The sequence below is a fragment of the Oryza brachyantha genome, chromosome 8 (genome assembly GCF_000231095.2).
Source record: "Oryza brachyantha chromosome 8, ObraRS2, whole genome shotgun sequence".
NCBI lineage: Eukaryota > Viridiplantae > Streptophyta > Magnoliopsida > Poales > Poaceae > Oryza > Oryza brachyantha.
In genome coordinates, this window is record NC_023170.2 from 2,827,766 (window position 1) to 2,840,604 (window position 12,839).

Here is a 12,839-nt window from a genome sequence, read left to right on the forward strand (position 1 = left end):
TTTGCTTGTTTTGCTTTGTTTGTCATAGGTTTTGACCCTGTCGCAGCGCCGTTTGTTGTCGAAGTTGTCACCGAAGTTCCTCGTGGGTCTAAGTAAGACAAGTGGCACCCTTCTTTGATCATATTGAACCTATGATTATAAAATCCCCCGCTTTTACATTCAAACATGCATTGTATTCAAATGTATTTACTTTATTTATCTATTGGGCTATTACCTTTATAACCGTTGATTCCCACTTATTATTATTGTTATCCCAGGGTTAATTTGACTAGAATTAGAGTTAGTCGATGCTTAGCCATGCTCAGTTCAACTAGCTCACCAATTATTATTTAATTATTGAGTAGACTTTGATAGACCTTTAATGGTTGTGATCATTACCCATTTCCCGATGTGGATTAATGACCACTAAAATATTGCTTATGGTGGGTTGTGGGTGCATGGTTTTGAGAGTCATGCCCAAGGCAATTAAGGACCTGTTCTCGGAAAACCCTGGAAGTCTTACACGTACTAACCACAAGCCAGAATGGACAACGGTGAGACTCGTAATCTAGCTTGTCCCTATTCGACGTACCAAGGCAAGGGTGAGCGTGATGGAGTATGGACGGGCAATTGTGGTGTAACGAAAGCCTCTACTGCTTCCGGATTCACCAACGCACAAGAGGGGACTGCCCGACTTGGTGTAAAGGAGGGGGTGAAACCTGAAGTGCGGTGCGATTATCTAGGGAGGGTTAGGTGAAAGGTCTTATCATGATTTTCGAACTGAGGTATCGTGGTGATAAGTTGGGGCATGGTAACATGCTTGGAAGCTATGTCTTGTGGGTAAAGTTGTATACCCCTGCAGAGTAAAACTATTCGAATAGTCGTGCCCGCGGTTATTGGGCGAACTGATAAATTCACTGGGATTAGTTGAACCTTTTATAATTTGATTAATCTTGGAACTGGTTTGACCCTGTCAACGTGGTGTAACGTTGACAGTGGTTTGGGTCTGTCGCAACGTGGTTTAACATTGGGCAGAGGGTTGACCCTGTTGCAGTGTGGTCTAACACTATACAGTGGTTTGGGCCTGTTGCAACGTGGTGTAATGTTGAGCAGTGGATGATTATTTTAAATGTTTTCTTTACTTTTATTTCAGTCTATTTTATCTATTGTTTTGGTAAATTACTGCTGCTTTTGTGCAATCTAACATTAGCCTATCATTGTATTCTATTGCATTCATTATTCTCCTCCTCTCTTGGATGTTACTTGTTAAGTACGGTGGTTTTGTACTCAGTCTTGCTTAATTTTTCCCCCACCGGTGCAAGTGCCAGAGCCTGAGTCAGAAGTTAGAAGGTTGTTTCCAAGGTTGAAGTGAGGTTCAGTTCGCTGTCGAGAATGCCTGTGGTGTGGAGCCGTCATCGCCAGCTGAAGCTGAAGATTAGATGGTTCAAGTCTTGTTTTCTTTTCCGCTGCATTTTGATAGATAATTGTTTTATTTGTTTTTTAAGTCGTGGAACTGTGTATTAATTTGTCATAGTGTGTACTTGGGTTGATTCCTGGACCGAGATTTAATACATGCTATTGTTCAGAAATTTGATGTAAATTTCTGGGCGTGACACCACATTATACAATCATACACACAGCAAAACAGCATGCCATTCGTACTAAAATTATGTCATTCATAATAAATTGAGGACATAACGTTATATCACAAATAAGAAATTTGACGGTCGACAGAATCTAAACGATACGATAATTTGACAATAAGTTTGACAACCAATATAACCAAAGTTCAATGCATACAAATTAAGTTCACAGCATAGAGGACACGACTACACCACACCACAATACATGAATCCATAATAACAATTAGTTGTCATGACAAGATGGGATCATAGAACCATGACAGATTGATAGGCCATATTACACAAGCACGTGATAATATCATTGGATTATATTTTTACTAATGGAACATGGCCATGGGCTAATGGGCTGCTCTAGTGGAGGTATTTTGGGCGTATGAAATTATTGGGAATAGGCAAAATTTGCTACAAGGCATCGAAAAAACACGTAACTAATCGGTGGCATCGTAAGATCACGAATTTGCTATAAGGCACCATAAAAATATGGTAATTAGCTACCGGGCACTCCGGCCAATTTTTTATTATTTTCGGAGTAAATATTTTTAAAAATGATGAGATTGCCCTCGGTGGCCAACCCGTTAGTGCCCTTATCGCCGCTGGGTCGCCACTGTCGTCGCCTGCTCACTCACCCTATAGGTTAGGGTTCGGGTGTGATGCGGCGCCGAGACCAACTGGGTCTGATTCGATTGGACCCGGCGGGTTGGTCACCGAGGGCAATCTTGTTATTTTTAGAATTTTTGACTCCGAAAATAATAAAAAATTGGCTGGAGTGCCCTATAGCTAATTACCATGTTTTTGTGATGTCCTGCAACAAATTCGTGATCTTATGGCGGCGTCCACCGACTAATTACGTGTCTTTTCATGCCTGGTAGCAAATTTTGCCTTGGGAATACTACCAAAACGGTCAAAAAAAAAAGTGCTTCCGTTGTATCCACTTTCGATACCGGATGAAACAGTCAGGAATAAACGGAAAAGGCAATAGAAACAACCATGATTTTCCAAACCGTTTTCATCCATAAATGCGCTACTTGTAGGCCTTTTTAGGCCTGATATACTCTAGATACTACGTACACCAGTTGGTTATTTCAAATTTTGCTTTCCAATACAATTACTGGCACATACTACCTATATTTTATATTGTATGACTTTTTAACATTGTCTAAATTTATTAATTAATAAATATATATAATTTATATATGTCTAGATTCATTAGCATCCATATAAATCTCGGCAGGGGGTTAAGCCACTTCTCACCCTATTTGCTTAGAAAATCTGAAAAGAGCATAACAATAGAATCTTCAAGAAAAATATCGCAAAGAAATTGTCCACCGCATCATCGAGGAAATCACACTTTGGCGCGTTTGCGGAGCATGAGGGCTGGCATCTTTAACGCCCACGCAAGAAGGCGGTGCATAAGATTCTGCAACGTAATGTGACTTATTGGTTATTGCATTAGGCTTAGGCGTTGTTGTACCACCCTTTTGCACCATCGCTTCAAGCTAGGTACTATGAGATACTAAAATTTGGTTAGAAATGAGTACCAAAATTTTAGTGTAAAATTTTAGAATTTTTTATAATCCTTTAAAAATTACATCAAGATACCACACTTTCTAGTCTAAAATGTATGGTATCTTGAGGTACATTATGCCTTAAGATAACAAAAATTTGTATTAAAATTTTTGGTACCTCGAGGTACTTTTCAAGAACGATAAAAATGTCCAAAATTTTGGTACCATGAGATAATAAATTTTACACTAAAATTTTGGTACCTCTCAGTAGTTACTCTCTCAGTAATTACTTAACTACCGTGAAATCGATCTTCTTGTAATTATGACTCCTTCTAATTAATATACACCCCTAACGGTGCTTAAGAAAAAAAAGAAAAGAAAGACCACGCTAGACAGGAAAATCTGGACACCTGCTGGCAGGGTGTACGTACGTTGTCTAGCTTAAATATAAAGCAGGTCTTGTCGGATGCTCAGCCAGTTGATCCCGATACTGCTGGACTGCATCGCCTGAGATACCCTGAACCCGCACTTGCGTGAGGGAAACTGGATTCTTTAGCCCATAAAACCGCAGCGACGACCCATCATGGCAGTGGACATTAAGTAGCTCAAGCTTCTTCATTGCTCGTTCGTCAAATATTACGTATTTCTTGGATCTGGATATGCAAGTAAGCTTGAGATGTTCCAGTTCGCTGAAAAGATCGGCTGAAAACAGGAGGGTACCATCTTGATTTTGCTTAACTTGAAGATGTAGAGTTCGCAGACTTGGTACTCTTCCGAGGAGCTGTATGTTTACCATGAATATTGTACTATTCGTCTCTAGGGTCAACTTCCTTAGGTTCCTAAGGTTGTTGAACCTCGGAGAAGATAGCTCCAGCACATGCCCATACAGCTTAAGGCTCCGCACGCTGGGAGGAGGGGCGATGTGATCCCAGCAGACAACATGTTTCTCCTTGTCGAGCTGCAGCGACAAGGACTCCAAATTTTTGTGATTGATGATCGAGCGACACAAACGCTCGCTGTTTTCCCGGTTGACACCTGACACTTCTAGCTTCTTGAGCTGTTTAAGATGGTAGATGTCATCCAGAATGGCAGCTCCGCCTGCAGAATTGATGTGCACGGCACCGAGCGTGTGCAGGTTTTTCAGGTGGCGGATTCCTGTAGGCATCCTGACGCCCTGACAAGGGCCAACAGGTCCACGTCTGAGGAACTTGGGCAAGTAATAAGAAGAAACCACCGCAACATTGCACGAGCCAGTCGATGGCTCCTCGGATGCAATAGCAGTAGCAGTGGTGCCTGCACGAATGTACTGCAGCTCCTGTAGCGCCGCCTCCAGCTGAACGTAGACAACCGAGGTGTGCCTGATATCCAGAGTCTGGAGAAACTTGAGGCCAGACAAGGTATCCGGGAGATGAGTGATTTGCCTGTGTCCTCTTATTGAGAGAAACCTGAGGCGAGGAAGAAGCTCCAGGATCCGCCCGAGTTCATCCTCCCCAAGACCAGCATGCGCAGTGCCCTCCAGGTCCAGCACCCGAACGGATTTCATCTTGTTAGGGACGAAGAATGGCCTCCACGTTCCATGCACTGTCAAAGACTGTAGATGTGACACGTCCATGTCCTCGTACAGATACTCCTCGTCTCGTTTCCAGCTGCTCGCAATGACCAGGTGCTGCCCCATGCCTTGCGTGGTTAGGCTCCGAGTACCCTCCAACACAGACACTACCAGTGGAAACAAAACCACTCCCTCTTCCATGAGACGTGAGTTGATGTACTCGTGGAAGAAGCTATTGAACCGCCACTCGTCCATGGTAGTGATCTGTTTGGCGAGCCTGTCGAAGAGCTCGCCCGTGTAGCCCTCCATGGCTTTGCTCTCGGTGCCCTTGGAGTAGCCCTCCGCTATCCACCGCCGCACGAAATGGCTCCGCCGGATTCTCTTGGCTTGGTAGAACACCGACTGATACAGGATGCATGTCTTGATAGACTGCGGCAGTTCATCGAAACGGACATGCATCCAGGCAAATAGATCCCGCAAGCCAACAAACTCGGGTTTGGTCTCCAGCTCACGCATGGAGTTGGCATTGAGATCGTTCAACTTCCTTTGCCGTACGTCTTGTTGCAGGGAGGCAGCATATCTTGCTAGAGAGATTATTACTTCTGGGATTCCACCGCACTTGGCCAACACATGGATTAGTATTCCTTCCGTCGGCATCTGTGCATCCCTAGATGTTCGGGCCCGTCGAAATTCCTAGTTAATTTAAAACCTTCAACTAGTTAAAACGGTATATATATATAATATAATATTTATCTATTCCGGAACATGAATAGCACAATGGATATACATATGCATAGAACATGATCGATCAGTTTTCTGTGACTAGGTGAAATCGACCTCTAACTCAATTAGCAAAAACATTAACTAAAACAATGGATATACATATGCATAGAACAATTGATATACACAACATTAATTAGCAAAAAATTTGCTTCATTAGACTCAACCTCTAATTCAATCATCACTGAAGAGGTCGATGCTAAAAAGTAATTTATGAATAAAACTTTTATATACATATTCTTAGCAATCTAAAACCTAATGCTAGAAAATAAACTTCGCTCAAGCTTTTTAAAATCAACTCCAAATTTAATGTTAAAAATAGAGGCTATTATTCTGTGGTACTATTTTCAAATTAAGATGAAAAATAGGGGCAAAAGCAAAAGCGAAAAGATAAGTGTGTTAATAATCCCATCACTCTATCAGGTATTATCTTTGGATGGTGTTGAATGTACTACTATGTACACTATTATAAATTATGGGATACTATTCTACGGTATCATATTCCACAGTGAGATGGTACCATATCATATTCTCATATAGATATGATACATGTCGCTATCATGTATCTCCTATCGAATCTGGTACTAATTGGGTAGTAGATGATATCCTATCAATACCAGCTCACATAGTAGTAGTGTCATACGCCTTGGAGCATAGTCACATGTTAGTGATATGAGAACCAGGATCCCCTCACTAATGGCTCGTGGAACCTCACGACCTAGGGCATTAACTCAATAGGAGGGGTTTCAGGTTGCCCTAAACCCTCCTACCCCTACAGAGTAAGCGGTTGTTGGGGTAATCTAACGCCCACCAGCATGGCATGCCCCACTATGTCCCACTAGGGGGGCCACCTAGGGAGATTTGCAAGGCATAGGTGCACCCCGCCAACTAGATTTAATGTTGAACATGCACAGTGCTAGGCACTATTTGCTTCACGTCGCAACATTAAATGTGATGGGAAGACATCCGCCATCTGTTAGGTAGGTATGAAACATAGGGGAGCACCCTGCCGGTCCTCTCGATCCCATCATCATCATCACCCAAATTCATGATGGCTGACAAACGGCGTGTGAAATACCTGTACTAGGGGTATCCGTAAATTATACATATACGTATGGTAGGGGTTACCGAATAGGAAAGCAATTATATCTGTATCGGATTGGTTAGGTGTTTGGTAATATCCAGATTGCATGCCACCTATGTCGGGCCCAACCGTATTCATAGGATAGATTCTAGTCTTATTAGATTACGACTCTGCCGTATTTGTAAGCCCTATATATCTCCCACTATATAAGTGGAACAGGGGTACCCCTCATAGGGGCACGGCATATTCAGATTGGCTATTCTCTAGTTGATCTGTACACGATCGAATACAATCGCCAAGCAGTAGTAGGGTATTATCTCATGTACCGAGAGCTTGAACCTGGGTAACCATGTGTCTTCATCCTAACCATCGATCTTTGCGTCTCGCTAGCCATCCTATATATATTGCCGATCCAGATCATCGATAGATGACGCGCTAGGTAGGGGCAGCTACTCTAAGGTTTTCGATGAGATCAATGGACCCAACTCGAACATCATGAAGACAAAGATTTTGTCCCAGGGCAAAACTTCAAGTTCGATGGCATCAGATTCCTCGCTGACCTGTGTGGTGCATTCTCCTAGACGTATTCAGATTCATCTAAGTCTGAGGAGGAGATGTGCCGCTTCGGACCAGACAACTCGACGCCATTTCAAGACGAGATCCAATCTAGATCTCACCACACCGAGCTGCAGTCTCTGGAGTCGGCACCTCGCCCACTCGAGATTGAGGTCAACGCAAAGACGACTGCTTAAGTCGCCGCATTAGACACCTACAGTAGCTCGGGAAACTTTGTTTCCCCTAGAGAGGTCTTCATCATCACTTGGGCAACAATGAACGAGGCTGAGAAGAAGCACAAAGAGAAACAAGCAGCCAAGCTGGCCGAAGAACAAATATAAGAAGACGAACGCCATCAACTTGAAGACGAAGTTAGATGTAAACATGAGAATCAATCTCATAAACAACTAAGGAACCAGCCAATCAAAATATAGCACGATCTACTCTACACTCAAGTTGAGGGACACACATTATTTAAGACCCTCAACAGAACGTCCGAATGGAGACTGATCTACTCGGCGACCTCCTCCAACAACTTCCGGACCACCTGGTCGCGGGAACAATCCATAAAGTGAAGGCGATGGTCGCTACTGCCGCCATCCAACAATCTCGGCGCCACTCTGGAGCAACACCTTCCCGATCGGAGGCCAATCATACAGATCTCCCTGATCTAGGCAACCACGTAGATCCTCCATAGCAGCGGTGGTGGATCTATGTGGTGTCAACTGCCACATCCTCTCTAGCGGCAACAACGACGGATTGATGAGGCTACAGCCGAAGTATTTGTTCTTATTTTGTATATGTTTGTGATTTTGTATCAATTCGTGTATCTGTTCTTGACCTGTTCTTGGTTTGCATGCTTCTACTCCCTCGTTTAGAGTAACTCTAGCCAGGGGCAGAGCTAGAAATTAAATTAGTTCATCGGGATCACCGAGGGTCAGAATACACTAATCTTATTTAATTTTTTTATCACCATAGCTGCCTAAACAGTATAACAATAAATTTTGTCAGAGGCCATCAAGGTCGGCCGACCCCGACGGATGTACTGTAGCTTCCCCCTGACTCTAACAAAAGACACTAGTCATGATTTTTATATCCTCTATAGCCTAAAGAAACTGATAGTAGATACACACTTATAATGCAAACCCTACTAATTAATATTTAAATTTAATGTTACTCATATCTCGTTACGGCCTAGGCATTGGGTAGCAACCTATATGGAATCTCATTTACTCACTTGCACACTTGCCAGACAATCATCTATCCTACGTGACAACTTATTTAATTTTATATGCATCGTATTAGTCATTGCGAATGTCCTTTGTAATCAAGTTTACAATGGTCAATTACAAGTTACAAAATCATCCTACAACTAATATTGCGTCCGTACTAAAGCATGCATACTTAGAGTAGGTTGGGTAACTTGTTTAGTAACTGACGCGCAAAACACGATAATAGATTAGATTGGTACATGGTTAATTAATTATTAACTATAAAAAATTAGAAAAATAAATTAATCTGAATTTTGTAAGCAACTTTTGTATAGGAAATTTTCGTAAAAGAACACACCGTTTAGTAGTTCGGGATGCGTGTGCGTGAAAAATAATAGAATATATAAATAAGGAGAGGGCAAAGGAACGGGGCCTTAGTAGATCATCAGGATACACACCTGTTTAAAGAGATCAAGGGCAGCCTCAGATCGTAGAGCGTTGACTCTATGCACTGCGTCGTGTTGCATATTGGCACAATATTTGGCGACGCTTTCTTCTCTGGTAACGACAAGGATGCAACACTTAGAGGATTCAACGATCAACGACTTTATCAAATTCCACTCCTCCATGGACCGCAGGCCGTCGATCACGACAAGGCATCGACGCCCGGTGAAAAATTTTTTACACTCTTGGATGATCTCTTGGTCCGGCTGTTGATTCCTGGGCATAATCGCGTACTCTCCTTTCGATTGCTCGAACTCGACCATATACGAGTGCATTTTTCGGCAGATGTCGCTGAAATCGAATGGGTAGGACACATCGACCCAGGCGTACCAATCAAATGGTGGTGGTGGTGAATCGTTCCTCCGTTGGCGGAGGACGGTTCTTACAAGAGCTGATTTCCCGATACCGGGAAATCCCCAGACAGAGATCACGTGAGCTGTGCTGCTGCGGCCTGCTGAAGAAATCAGGTTGGAGAATTTTTCCAAATCCGAGCGGCGCCCAACTAGGCTTACTTCGTCGTCCATCCCCAGTAAGGAAGATCCACCAGCTACCATGCCAACTTCCACACGTTCAAAAGCCTACAAGTAGATACAGAGAGAGAGAGTCAGAGAGAGTGAATTGCTTGGATGGCAGAATACCCCAAACATGTTTGAGTTTGTAGCTCACACTTGCTTGATCAGCCTTAAACTAGAGGTAATACATACAAGTTTTCAAACTACGGTTCTTCAGCAAAATTAAAAGACATTGAATTATTAATATGATATACCAAATAGATGCAACATGCAGAATTATTAGCATGTCCTTGTGACATGAAGGAAAACTTGGGGGGTGCTTGTTTGAATGTTTCACACAAAAAGTCAAACAGCATATTTATAAATAAAAAATTTTTATATGTAACTTTCGGGATCTTAAAGACAAAACTAGAAAACAAACTTCAGTAAAAAATACCTCTAAATCAACTTTAAATTTAAAGTTGAACATTTAAATTTTGGCTTATAAGTATAAGTAAAAGCGAAAAGATTAAGATGATTTCTTGAACCGTGATATATAGTGCTCATTCCGGTTTTTTACTGTTCAAAGGCATTGTCTTTTGAAATCATATTTGAGTTTGACTATCATCTTATTAAAAATAAATATTTATTATGCTGTTGTAATTTATTTTATCATTAAATGTAACTTTAAGTATAGCTTATATTTTTCTTTACATGTGCATACAATTTTTTAATAAGATGATTAATCAAATATAAGTTTAAATGTTAACAGTAAAATAAACTGAGCTCTCGTAATGCCTGTTTAATTACTTGAGAAATAGCAGGCCATTGTACCTCGTTGAAAAAGACACAGATGGAGTGACGGTCTGGTAATTTCTTGAGCTCTAATATTTGGTAGGGTTGGCTTGCGCACAATCTTGCAATCTCGAGGTTCTGTGTCGACACGACTATACGGCTCCCATTATTGCTGTCTGGTAGGTACGTCCTGATGGCGTACCACTCTGCCATGTTGGACAGATCTTCTAGTACGATAAGGTATTTGTGGATGGTGAGTTGCTGCACAAACTGCCTCACGAGATTGGTGTCTTGAGCGGCCTCCATCTCCGCCGTCAGAATATCTACAGCTGTGCCAGCTTTCGGCCGTTGGATACCTAAGTGGCGCGGAAGGATTAACTAATTATTAGTTATAAAAAATAGATTAAAATAGTTTTTTTTTTTAAAAAGCAAATTTTTATAGAAAAATCTTTGAGGAAAACATACATTTTAGCTGTTTTGAAAGCGTGCTGCGAAAAACGAGAGAATGGGTAAATAAGAGCCGAACACGACCTGTGTCTTGTCCGTGAACGCGGCCTGTGTCTTCTCGTCGTTGTTCACTGCAAGTATTTGCATAGAACTGATGCGCCAAGCTTCGGATGAATTCGCGGGGGTTGAAGGGATGTGCTAACTTCAACCAGGCACGAGCTCTGAACTTTTGGCATATTTCTGGCTTTTCGTAGGCTTCGTTGATCACGACGGACGCCATCCCAAGGCCGCCTCCGGTTGGCCACAGTGAGATCACTCGAAGGGCGTCGCTATTCTCGTCGACCAGCATGGTGAGATCTACGGATAGCCCTCGCTGCTGCTTCGCGTTGCACCATGCCTCGGCGAGGACGGCAACTGCCGACGACGTGCCGATGGCCGCAGGGACGGACGCCACATGCTGCGGATTGGAGCCGGAGTCGTTGATGAGGCTGTAGGTTAAGTTCCTGCTACGAACATCCTCCACCCTGGCTCTGAGCAGCTTTATCTCCGCGACGGCTTGGCCAAGTGGCGACGCCGCCGGCGACTTGCAACTGCAGCACGCCTGCAGCAACCGGAGACATATGGTCCAGAACGACGACCGATTCGTGTCCATTAGGAGGATGGATCTGATGCAGTCCTCAGCGTCATAAGACAGATCGCGGACCTGGCTAACCCAGGTCCTCACCACACTGTCCTTGATTCGCTCACAGTCGGCGGCGTTCAGGAAGGACTGCATCATCTCCAACTCGTCCATCATGAACACAGTATCGTCTTGCACAATCCTCCACAGCTCCTCTTCCTCCTTCATGGCGGTTTCCACCTTCTTCAAAAGTGCCTCAACCATCGTCTTGGAAATCCCTATCGCGAGGTCTCCCATTAATTGCGCTCTCTGTCTCTCAGCTGTGTTTGTTAGTGCGGTGTGGAAGCTCAGTGTCAGGATTGTGTTCCAATGCATCCTCTGGAGACAACATTATAAAGAGAAGAGATTGGCTAAGAAAACAGCTGTAGCGATGATTATTAACAAGGGAAGGGTTGACTAAACTTAATGAATAGGCTTGAGGTAAATAATTAACAAACCACTTTTGCTATTGATGAAACTTTTGACTTTTTGTTTTTTTCTCAAACACATGCGCAATACATGTGGGTTTTAAGGGAAGGGCATATATGAGATTTTTGACTTGTATACATGTCTTCAAATTAACATCCTCATCGAAGTGACCGGATTTAATTGATGAAATTAAAATTTTCAAACATTTGATAAATAGACGGAGCCTTAACAAACTAATTTAAGCTGTAGAGACTTAATAAGGTAAGTAATCGCATAGGAGACCACGTCTGTTTTAATTTATGAGTTTTTTTACCATCCTTGAAAAAATACCTTAAGGTACCACACTTTTTAGTGTAAAATGTGTGGTACCTTGAGATACCAAAAATTATGTTTTTTTACTATCCTTGAAAAATATCTTAATGTACCAAGAATTTCAATACAAATTTTTGTTACGTAAAGGCACGACACTTTTTACACTAAAAAAATATGATACCGTGAGGTACTTTTTTAAGAGTGATAAAAAAAATTCCAAAAATTTGTATCAAACTTCTTAGTAGTACATTGAGTTACTTTCCTAGAATGACAAGAATACCCTTAATTTATAGTAATACAGCAAACACCAATGACTTAACAGGGTAAGGGCAAACTGAATATGGCACATGGTGCCACATGAGGTAGGTACTATCACAACATCGCAGCACTATAAAATTATACTCTAGAACTTCTTAACCGAATTATAAAACCTACATTATTAATGATTCATAGCTTCATTTATCACCGAACCAAATTTGGAAATGGTCCATATGTAAGAAGGAAATGATCGAGCTGGTAGCTTGACGACTTGATTTCTGGTTTGCATGAGCACGTAATAATCTTGATTTGCATTTCATATGTTTATGATTAATCTGAGATTGCGAAGGTATATGTTTGCATGTTACAATACAAAGTGTTTAATGATTTTTCTATTAATCAATTGATTGAAATTTCAAAACCCAGAAATGGATTTTCCAGGCCGTTGGAGTGTGATCCAATGGTTAGGGTGTCATCGTCAACCTTAGACTAGAGCATGGAGTAGGAAAGGAGGTTGATGAAAGCAGCGATGGCTGACTAATGATAGCGATGGTGACGAGAACGGCGGCAGTGATCATGAACATTGGCAGAAAACCTATAGATTAGGATAATGATGTTGGAGGCGGTGTAAGAGGGTAT

The 12,839-nt window shown here is 42.2% G+C and overlaps 1 protein-coding gene across 1 annotated transcript; it reads right to left on the minus strand.

Annotated features, from left to right (window-relative positions):
• Positions 1 to 3,344: 3,344 nt before the first annotated feature.
• On the minus strand, positions 3,345 to 11,483 carry LOC102709393 (disease resistance protein Pik-2-like). The gene is made up of 4 exons (XM_015840327.1): positions 10,628 to 11,483; positions 10,136 to 10,452; positions 8,765 to 9,388; positions 3,345 to 5,369 (listed from the first exon to the last, which is right to left on the minus strand). Exons 1-4 carry the CDS (start codon positions 11,457 to 11,459, stop codon positions 3,564 to 3,566), a joined length of 3,579 nt encoding a protein of 1,192 aa, XP_015695813.1. The 5' UTR covers positions 11,460 to 11,483; the 3' UTR covers positions 3,345 to 3,563.
• Positions 11,484 to 12,839: the final 1,356 nt, after the last annotated feature.

Bases quoted from the DNA above. Each gene is read 5' to 3' on its own strand.
- LOC102709393 (XM_015840327.1), bottom strand. From the start codon at position 11,459: ATGGGAGACCTCGCGATAGGGATTTCCAAGACGATGGTTGAGGCACTT. The intron at 10,453-10,627 runs GTCGTGTTCGGC...CGCGCCACTTAG, and splicing joins CGTTCACGGACAAGACACAG to GTATCCAACGGCCGAAAGCT. The intron at 5,370-8,764 runs GTGTGTATCCTG...TAAATTAACTAG, and splicing joins CCCTTGATCTCTTTAAACAG to GAATTTCGACGGGCCCGAAC.